Consider the following 10,374-nt stretch of genomic DNA (forward strand, 5'->3'; position numbering starts at 1 on the left):
AAGTCCTGGTAAGTGCTCGTTTGTGGCATGCATCGTAAAAAACATTTTCATTGACTAAACCTTCATATAAATTCGAATTACTAGTCAGAGTATAAACATAGCCCATCAACTTGAACTCGAATAACAAAAACTTCTGCCCCTCAAGTGTCTATATTTCATCCAAAAGAGGTTTTGATGATGACGTGACAAAGTTTAGCACATGTGGCAGTCCATGTACCATAAAAAAATTTAAATAGAGGGGGAGGGGGTTGTTAAATATTCCATTAAAAAGCTTAAGATTGTAGGAATTCTGAAAACTAGTACACATAACAGTCTGAAAAAATAATCTAGGATGCCTTATAGTTAGTAAATCTGGAAAACCATGGAATTTGTAAAGTCACTACTACACTAAATTTTTTTCTAAGTTTTTCAAAGAAACAACCTATTTTATCCATTTATCTTCAAATTACTAAACTTAAAATAAATAACTCATTTTTCATTTTTTTTATTTTCTCCCGTTTTTCTATCGACTTTGTTGCAACTCATGGAAAGCTGCCTTTATGTTACGCTGAAACCACTTTCAGTGTGCCAAAATATCAAATCGGATATTTTTGTCAGTTGATGGACCAAAAATCTTTGGTATAAAAGTTCAAAGACTATGCTTAAACTTTAGTGGTAGTCAAGTCAACAGGCAAAGATACGTCTTTTCTCCATGGGGATTTTTTTAGAGTGATTCTCATTGGGAAATGTGATGGTGACCTTGAAAGACATAATAATTCTAGATAACTACCGGGCCGGGGTCCAGTGGGTCTGAAAGGACCCATGACTTTTTCAGCTCAGCCCAGCCCTCTCGCGTATAGTTATCAGCCCATTTGGTTATCCCTTCAATCCATCGTTCCATTCCAGCATTCCACCACCAAAATGTCGCCCCCTAAAAAAAAACCCACCAAAATGTCGTTCGCTCAAAAAAAAAAAAAAACGCCGGCGAGATTAGCCGGGAATCGGCGCCGGCGCGCTCCGGCTCTCTTCCATGGCGCAGTGGGCTTGCCTCCCCGCCCGCCGCAACGGCGAGTCCGTCGCTGCTGCTCAGATTTTAAGCTTCAAAGACAGTAGAGTGCTCCCAGTGCGCCACCGGAGGTATGCTCTCTTCACATGGCAGTGGAGCGGATCAGCTCCATCGAGCACAAATTTATCAGTGAGGAGTATAATATAAATCTAATAACAGGCAGCGTCTAGAATTATTACAGCCGATTGTTCCAGGTGTAGGTGTAGCTGCCGCCCTAGTTTTTTTTCCCCACAAATATTTCCAGTTTCCATCATGGGTGAAATCGGGTCAACTTCTACAACCATAGTATACTGTGCAGTTTATCAAATTGGTATTGATTCAGTTACGACGAGCACCGAAGATCGATACATTGTCGATTAGATGTACAGCTTTGGATCTCCCAAACTCAGTGTAAGATCTACTCCCTCCGTCCACGAATAAGTGTACATCTAGCTTTTATTCTAAGTCAAAGTTTTAAAATTTTGACCAACTTTATAAAAAATAGTAGTAACATATATGGCATCAAATTGGTATATTATCAAAGTACATTTCAAAACAGATCTAGTGGTACTAATTTAGTGCCATAAATGCTTCTACTTTTCCCTAGAAAGTTGGTCAAAGTTTTAAAACTTTTACTTAAGACAAAAGCTAGATGTACACTTATTCGTGGACGGAGGGAGTATGTAATTAACGTTGTTTGTCTCTGATCTTGTCATTTCAGGGACTTCAGGAAAAATAGCTTGACCGGCCCTTTGCCAGCGTTCATCGGAGAACTGACTGCGCTGAAGTACATGTAAGGCTTTCGACTCAACACTTTTTGTGCATTACTCGTCTTGATTTCAGCCGATCTCACAGTCTTTTCCTCTAATGTCGCAAGAACCGTGGGCACCAATGCATTATCCGGACCTGTCCCAAAGGAGCTTTCGAATCTTACAGATCTCGTATCACTGTAAGATCAAATCTTGTCCTCCAATGAGTAATGTTTATTATTTGATAGTATCTTCCAATCATGTTTAATTTTGGATCATTTCTTGTATTAGTTGTACGAGTTCGGGTGTATAACCGCTCGCACAAAAGTGCATGACATTGTATACTGTGGGGATTGAAAGTTTGCATAGACAGCATAGCAACACTATGTCTAAGTAGAGCAATAGAGTATATTCTTTCATGTGTCTTCCTGTTCATGCAAATTGAAACAGTTGGAATAGAAAACCTAACAAAGCAGAGCATCTTTCTCATCAAATATCGAGCAGCATTTGAACTTGTAAACATGATTTAGTGGCACTTCCTTTTTAATATTGCTCTAGAGTTGACCTGGTTTATCTCGTGCTTTCAGTGCATTGGGCTCAAACCATTTTAACGGCTCACTTCCAGATGAGCTGGGAAAATTGACAAAGCTTCAGCAGCTGTAAGTAATCTATTTACTCACTTTTACATTGCCATTTGCACATGCCCGCATGATCATCAGTGTTCTCTGCATTGTCCAGATCGATAATAGTCTTCTTGAATGGAAAATGATGTATGTCTTTGGAATGTAGGTACATTGATAGTAATGACTTCACTGGTTCTCTACCAGCGGCGCTGTCCCAGCTTACAAACCTTTCAACCTTGTAATTTCCAAACCAAGATATCAGTGTAATTTATACTAAGGTTTCAACTTTCAACCAATAATCTAGGACACTCTTGTCATCGTGCATCCAGGTGGGCATCAGACAATAGTTTCACCGGGCAGATACCTGATTTTCTTGGGAGTTTGACCAACATGACCCAACTGTAAGATATATGTTCCACCAATCACCAACATTAAATGTTTCTCGAACTTTTTCTTGGCATAAATGGTAGCCAAGGGCATTAATAAATGGAAATGGTTTGCATTACTTCTTTACTAACAAAATATGTATGAGCTTGTAGGAGGCTCCAAGGGAACTCTTTTCAAGGACCGATTCCCAGAAGTCTTTCTAATCTTATCAAGTTGACAAGCCTGTAAGTTTTAGTAGTTTAAGTTTCACTAGCTGTGTTCTCATTGCAAAGATAAGCTTGTGGCACTGACAGACACATTGAGTGTCTGAATATAACAGGAGAATAGGCGATATTGTAAATGGAAGCTCTTCAATGGCGTTTGTCGGAAACATGAAATCTTTGGGTGAACTGTATGACACGTGCTTTTTACTTTCCTTCCCATGTTAGTGTAAGATCCTGATGATTAAACTATTTGACCTGCAGAGTATTGAGGAACGGCAAGATATCTGACACACTTGCATCAGTAGACTTCTCCAAATTTGTAAATCTGACTTTACTGTAAGCATTCTCCTTATCAGAAAAATCAGAGTCAAATGGAAGCCTTTCTACTATGGTATAATTTCAGTTAAAAGCACGGTACTTTGTTGTCTGATACTCCTTGTTCCATTGGTGCAGGGATTTGAGTTTTAACAATATCACAGGCCAAATGCCTCGGTCAATCTTTGATCTTCCTATGCTTAGTTATCTGTAAGCGCATTACTTTTTAGTGTTTTCTCATAATGTTTCTTTTGAATCATGTTTCTGTAATGTTTGCAAATATCCCTCTTCATCAGATTTCTTGGCAATAATAGCCTTTCGGGAAGTCTACCAGCCACGAAATCTCCGCTACTCGCCAATTTGTATGACCATATGCTCCTTGATTTTCACTTCATATTGGCCTCTACAAGAAAATATGTCTCGATCTACTTACTAATTTGTCGTGTTCATTTTCAGAGATTTTTCATACAACCACCTCTCAGGAAGCTTTCCTTCTTGGGTTACCCAGAAAAACCTACAATTGTATGCTTCATGATTATTACTGATTAAAGATACACAGCCAGTCTGATTGAATTAAGCAACAAAATCTGATTTTCACCCATCTTTTGTGTGTTGTGCTTAGGAATTTGGTGGCAAATGACTTTGTGATCGATAGCTCCAATAACAGGTACTTGCTGCATTTCATTTACTCCTGCCAAAATCATGTAGGAACAAATATTCATCTCAGTGTGTTTTTTGAAGAATAATATATCCATCTGAGCTTGTAAGTGGAATTGAAAAATATTCACTTTTTCCCCATTTGCAGTGTTTTGCCGTTTGGTTTGAATTGTCTTCAGCGAAATACCCCCTGTTCTCTTGGCTCTCCGCACTGTAAGCTTTCAACTCTTTGCATCTTTTAGTACACTACAGTAATTTTAGACCCTTAATTGCAGATTCCCAAGTAAAGATTAGGGCATGTACAATGGTGCTATCTTAGGAGTGCCACGTAGGATAAATGATGAGGTGGAGGAGAGAGAACTCATAAGAAAAGGCTTGTCTTCTCTTATTTAAGAGAAGACAAGAGTCTTCTCTTATTTAAGAGAAGACAAGAGATGATCTCTTAGCACAATATGTCTCACCACATTTTTAGGAATAACTAGTTGAAGATAAAGCTAAGAGATGACCCATTGTAGACATTTTTTTTGTCATCTCTAAATTACATGCAAGACTTAAGATAAGACTATCTTATCAACCATTGTACATGCCCTTACTGTTTTGTAACTTGTGTGCAGCTTCCTCCTTAGCGGTGGACTGTGGTGGTAGTAGAACCATATCAGGCTCAGACAATGCCATGTATCAGGCTGATAATGCCAATCTTGGTGCTGCATCATATTATGTTGGGGGTGCACCTATCTGGGGTGTTAGCAGTAGTGGAAGATTCATGGACCCACCCAATGGAAGTTACATAATCTACAGTTCACGCCAATTTCAGAACACACTAGATTCTGGACTGTTCCAAACAGCAAGGATGTCACCATCGTCTTTGAGATACTATGGCCTTGGACTCGAGAATGGAAACTATACAGTGACACTTCAGTTTGCAGAGTTTGACTCCCCTGATCCACAGGCTTGGAAAAGCAGAGCGAGAAGAGTTTTTGATATCTATCTCCAGGTAGGTTAGGAGCTTAAATTTCTCTGTTGTCTGATATTTTTAGCTCATCTACTGTGAAACCAATACATTCTTTTGATTGGTGTTTGTATAGGGAGAGCGCAGGGAGCAGAACTTCGACATAAGAAAGGCTGCAGGAGGGAAATCTTTCGTTGTTGTAAAGAAGCAGTATGTTGTTCCTGTGGTAAAAAACTTCCTTGAGATTCATCTCTTCTGGGCTGGCAAGGGTACTTGCTGCATTCCTACTCAAGGCTACTATGGGCCTGCAATATCGGCTTTGAGCGCAACCCCAAGTAGGAACCTGAACTGGAACTTATTTGTTCTACACTGCCATCTTGAAGTCAAATTTGAACTAAAACCACGTCACTTATTATGGGACGGAGGGAGTACTTGTATAGCACAGTGGCCAGGGAAACATGTCATTGTAGTATCGATAGTGCTAGTGTTTTTCACTTTTACCACTGGTGTATTTAATATCTAAAATTGATGTGAAAGATACTTGCAATTTGAAATTAATAACCAATCTTTTTTGTGACTGTTTCCATTAAAAGGATTAAGTGGTACTCTGTAGTATAGTTCCTGCCAGTGTATGCTCACTGGTTGATTCATGTCTAAACAAGTTGAATGTCTTCTATTTCAACTGATAGCATAAATGTTGGAAGATCCATGATGAGGGTAGAAATTCTACATGATTCACTTTTGTATTTGATGTAATCATAACTGTATTAAATTGCTCCTCTTGCAATGCAACTAAGCATCATTCGATGTTTTTGCATACTCAAACTAAGTTAACTTTTTTCAGATTTCATCCCTACTGTGCATTACTCTGTGGACAGCAAGAGCAGCAATAAAACTGGTGTGATTGTTGGAGTCGTAATTGGTGTTGCTGTTTGTTTGCTGGCTGCTCTTGCTGGAGTCTTTGTATGGAGGCAGAAAAGGAAAAAAATGTTATTGGAGTTAGAAGGTACTCCTTGATATTCCAGGATAATATTGTTTACTTTGCTGTAGACAGAGTTATTCTAAGGATCATTTTTGTCTGTTGTGCAGAGCTGTACACTATAGTTGGAAAACCAAATGTATTCAGTTATAGTGAGCTAAGATCAGCCACAGAAAATTTTGATTCCAGTAACCTACTTGGTGCAGGAGGATATGGATCGGTTTACAAGGTTTGTTTGTTTTACTATATATCTGTACTAATTCAGGTGGGGATCCTCTCCCCCCCGGTGATTACTCAAAAAAAAAACTATATATCTCTATTTGGTAAATGCTTAGAAACTGCTTGGTCATAATCTGAACTTGAACTTAGTATACATCATAGTCAGATGATATGCGTAAATTAATCATTTTCAAGTGTATTCATTTGCTAGAACCTTGTCAAAGCCTGAGCTTAATTGATTAGTGCAACTTCCTTGCAGGGTAAGTTAAGTGATGGAAGAGTGGTGGCAGTGAAGCAGCTCTCTGAATCATCTAATCAGGGGAAAGTTCAATTTGCTACAGAAATAGAGACTATATCAAGGGTGCAACACCGTAATCTCGTGAAGTTGTATGGCTGCTGCCTCGAGAGCAAGACACCACTGTTGGTTTATGAGTGCCTGGAGAATGGAAGCCTTGATCACGCACTGTTTGGTATGATTTCATTCAAGATCGACTATGACTCTGCTGTGTTGAAACTTAATTTTATAAAAATTAAAGCCCCTCAATGTTTATCTTCAGCAAAGGGAGGCTTGAACCTAGACTGGCCAAGACGATTCGAGATATGCTTAGGCATAGCAAGAGGTATAGCTTATCTTCACGAGGAGTCGAGCGTCCGCATTGTGCACAGGGACATTAAGGCCAGCAATGTCTTGCTAGATGCCGATCTCAACCCAAAGATCTCGGATTTCGGGCTTGCCAAGCTTTATGATGACAAGAAGACTCATGTGAGCACAAAAGTTGCAGGCACATTGTAAGTGCATCTCCATCGACGTGGCCCTCATGAGTTTGTCAAAGTTGTTTGTAAATGTTCTGACTGATTGGCTGGCTTTCCTTTTCCAAAGTGGTTACCTTGCACCTGAGTACGCCATGAGAGGTCACATGACTGAGAAGATTGATGTTTTTGCATTCGGCGTGGTAGCGCTGGAGATTGTTGCTGGTGAATCAAACCATCACACCACGCTTGAAGAGGAGACAACTTATATATTTGAAAAGGTAAGATCAATAAAAGCCACAGTACATTCGGGAGTTATATTTTGAAATGTTCTCGAAAGTAAAGCGACAGCTGTGCTTTGGTTGGTGTATTGTCGGCAAGATCTACAGTTGAAATTTGTACTACAATCACTGAAACTGTCGGATGTTTTCAGGTGTGGGATCTTTACGAGAACGGCAACCCCCTGGACTTCGTGGACCCCAAGCTCTCGAAGTTCAATAGTGAGGAGGTGCTCCGGGTGATCCGCGTCGCGCTCATCTGCACCCAGGGATCGCCCCACCGTCGGCCGTCCATGTCAAGGGTGGTGTCGATGCTCACGGGAGACGCCGACTTGGCCGGGGAGGAGGTGATCAAGCCGAGCTACATCACGGAGTGGCAGGTCAAGGCCGGGAGCAGCAGCAGCTACACGGGCACGAGCAGCCAGGCCGGCCTGTCGTCATCGTCGACCACGCAGCAGTCTTCCGGCGGCGGCCATGCTGCGGGTGGGGATGCCACGCCGGCGACCGGAAACCCGTCGCCGATGTTCACCTCCATCATCGACGAGGGCAGGTGAGGTGCGTGCACGCGCCAAGGTGTTTGTTACGTAGTTGTCATTGTCAGGTGGTAGTATGGGCGAAGGAGAGTATTTTTATTTTCTTCTGCCGCGAATGCTAAATTATTTTCCTGCTGTATGAATGCAATAGCTTCCCAGATACTCCCTCCGTTCGGAATTACTTGTCTCGGAAATGGATGTATCTAGAACTAAAATACGTCTAAATACATCCATTTTCACGACAAGTAATTCCGAACGGAGGGAGTATATGTAAGCAGAAGATCTCCTTGCACATGCTCTACATGTACAGCACAGGACAATGGGCCCCATTGTCATTGACTTTGCAGTGATACTATGCACGGGGTGTCTTAATTACTTGATCTTCCTATGGTTCTGTAGGTGCACATCACATCTATTTATACATCAGAGCTGAAACACTTTGTCCGGCAATTCAAGCTTGTTGTCTTATACCTTTTTCTTCAGATTTTGTAGTCTCCGAGAGTAAGCACGGAAGAGGAAGAAAGAGAGAGCACAAGAGCACTAGGAATGGGAACATGGAGGAAAGCTTACTCTTCTGTTTTCACCTCTAGTGTTGGAGGTGCAAATATTCAGTTTTGTGCTTTCCTGATGTCTCCCATTCCTATGGTTCTTGAGCACTCTTCCCTCTTCCCTTTGGCTTGCGCAATAGATAAATTCACAAATCGTAGATATGTATGCACATACTTAAATAATCTGAGATCTAGCTAGAAGGCTAGTCGAGAAGAGGAAGAAAAGAGAGCCTGAGAGCAGTGGGAATGGGAACATGGAGGAAACCCTAACTTGCTTTGTTTTCACCTCTAGTGTAGGAGGTGAGAATTCAGCCTGGTGTTTCCCGATGCCTCCTATTCCTATTGTTCTCAAGCACTCCTTCCTTTTCTTTTGGCTTGCTTGGTTGCTTTAGCGTAGAAAGAAAATATGTGCACACATATCCGATGTGAGATCTCAAAAGTGAGCTAGGAAGAGGAAGAAAGAGGGCCCGAGAGCGGTGGGAATGAGAACATAGAGGAAAGCCTAACTTATTGGTTCTTCATCTCTTGTGTTGTGATGGGAATTTGGTTTGGTATTTCCCGATGCCTCTCATTCCTATCGTTCTTATGCACTCCTTCCTCTTCCTTTTTGTTTGCTAAATTGCTTTGGCAGAAAAAAAAACATATATGTGCAAATATATTCATGTTATATGAGATGTCCAATGTGAGACAGGAAGTGAAAGAAAAAAGGGCCTAAGAGCAGTGGGCACGAACATGATGGAAGGCTAAAGACCTTAGATCCTTGTTTAACAGAGGCTTTGTTTTGAGTTTTCATGTTGCCACACATGCCTATTTTTTTAACCCTGGCACCCATGCCTATTGTTCTTTGGTTCTCCTTCCTCTCCATTTTGGACCACACAACATAAAAAGGATTCATAGTATTAAAATGATTTTGTTCAAGTTCATACACCCTGCATAGTTAGATTGCTATTTTTTGTCTTTGTTTCTCTGGCATGCCTTAATCCATTCACAAGATAAGATGTCGGCTTAACAGGCAAATTGCTTTATACTACATGATAATTTGGTAGTATTGTTTCATTTGTAAGATTCTACTTGCACCATGAAACACACCAAGACATTTAATATACCTGTTAGATAGTGCATACATGAAGTACACATCGCTATATCTAGAAAAGGGCCAGTTAGTTGTAGAAACATAAATAAACACACTGTCAGGCTTGTTAAGATGAGACGCACAGCTTTAATACATACAATGATGCAGATTCTTCACTAGTTCCCTTATACTGAACTCATGATGTAGAGAAAATCGTATCAATGACACGCCAATGCCAACCACTGTAGATAGGAGTCACAGCAGAAATTAGAGTGGCAAAGATGAGAGTCAGCTCATAAAACATGTAACAACACATGCATTGCAACTTGTTTTTAGCATCCACCCTATAAAATGATCTAAATCAGCAAATTGTTCCTAAAGACTTCACACATGCACATAGCAAACTAATGGATATATACGCAGGCTAGCAAGGAACAACCGATTCAAAAACTCTAAAATCCAATGGAATTTGTACACGATCATAAAATGATGTTTTTTATAGATTGTTTATATGTGTGAGATAAGGGCCCACTCTTGAACCTCGGTGGCTGTTTGTGTTGCAACGGTGATTTGATCCTTCAAGTCATGGTACAAGGTTGTAACTGGGAAGTCCTTCGATGGGTGGAAGAAGTAAAGAGATATCTAAGGATCTCGTTCTTTGTGTCTGAACGTTGTCCCTGAAATACTAGGTGGTTCACCATGTTGCTTAGGCAATCCATGTTGAACCGATGTCTACAATGAGTTTAGACTGAATATATGATCATTATACCTTCATGTATTTTCCTCATAGGGGTTGTGGCTAATGATTTCCTTAGAGATACATTTTCCTATTTTCCCTCCTTCCATGTACATTGTTGTGTACAACCTTCAGAATTTGGATACTAAATTACTTATAGAACAATAGCCCTAGCCATATACACATTTTCTCTCTTGATAAAATGACATATATACATTTGGTTTTACTACTATGATATCTCTAGAATCATGGACTAATTATATTTTTCCATTTGTAATGGTGTACATCGGCTCTGAAATACCTTGTGTAAAAATTTATTATCACTTCAGCCCCCCCCCCCCATTGTTCTATA

General features: G+C 40.4%; 1 protein-coding gene across 2 annotated transcripts in view; it reads left to right on the forward strand.

Moving 5' to 3' along the window:
* Positions 1-8,106, forward strand: part of LOC119365334 (probable LRR receptor-like serine/threonine-protein kinase At1g56130) — a 9,498-nt gene extending 1,392 nt beyond the window's left edge. The window contains exons 1-22 of one of the 2 annotated variants that reach the window (XM_037630953.1): positions 31-1,116; positions 1,746-1,817; positions 1,902-1,973; positions 2,361-2,432; positions 2,563-2,634; positions 2,726-2,797; positions 2,936-3,007; positions 3,103-3,174; positions 3,248-3,322; positions 3,440-3,511; positions 3,598-3,663; positions 3,758-3,823; positions 3,924-3,968; positions 4,107-4,171; positions 4,573-4,952; positions 5,044-5,242; positions 5,752-5,913; positions 5,997-6,115; positions 6,365-6,575; positions 6,663-6,894; positions 6,986-7,136; positions 7,289-8,105. In XM_037630953.1, coding sequence (XP_037486850.1) covers positions 1,010-1,116; positions 1,746-1,817; positions 1,902-1,973; positions 2,361-2,432; positions 2,563-2,634; positions 2,726-2,797; positions 2,936-3,007; positions 3,103-3,174; positions 3,248-3,322; positions 3,440-3,511; positions 3,598-3,663; positions 3,758-3,823; positions 3,924-3,968; positions 4,107-4,171; positions 4,573-4,952; positions 5,044-5,242; positions 5,752-5,913; positions 5,997-6,115; positions 6,365-6,575; positions 6,663-6,894; positions 6,986-7,136; positions 7,289-7,687 — 2,853 coding nt within the window. In that variant the 5' untranslated portion in view covers positions 31-1,009 and the 3' untranslated portion in view covers positions 7,688-8,105. Of the gene's footprint in view, positions 1-30; positions 1,117-1,745; positions 1,818-1,901; positions 1,974-2,360; positions 2,433-2,562; positions 2,635-2,725; positions 2,798-2,935; positions 3,008-3,102; positions 3,175-3,247; positions 3,323-3,439; positions 3,512-3,597; positions 3,664-3,757; positions 3,824-3,923; positions 3,969-4,106; positions 4,172-4,572; positions 4,953-5,043; positions 5,243-5,751; positions 5,914-5,996; positions 6,116-6,364; positions 6,576-6,662; positions 6,895-6,985; positions 7,137-7,288 lie in introns of those variants that run through there. The other variant, XM_037630951.1, reaches the window with a different exon arrangement.
* Positions 8,107-10,374: the final 2,268 nt, after the last annotated feature.

Source organism: Triticum dicoccoides, chromosome 2B (assembly GCF_002162155.2).
Source record: "Triticum dicoccoides isolate Atlit2015 ecotype Zavitan chromosome 2B, WEW_v2.0, whole genome shotgun sequence".
Taxonomy (NCBI): Eukaryota; Viridiplantae; Streptophyta; class Magnoliopsida; order Poales; family Poaceae; genus Triticum; species Triticum dicoccoides.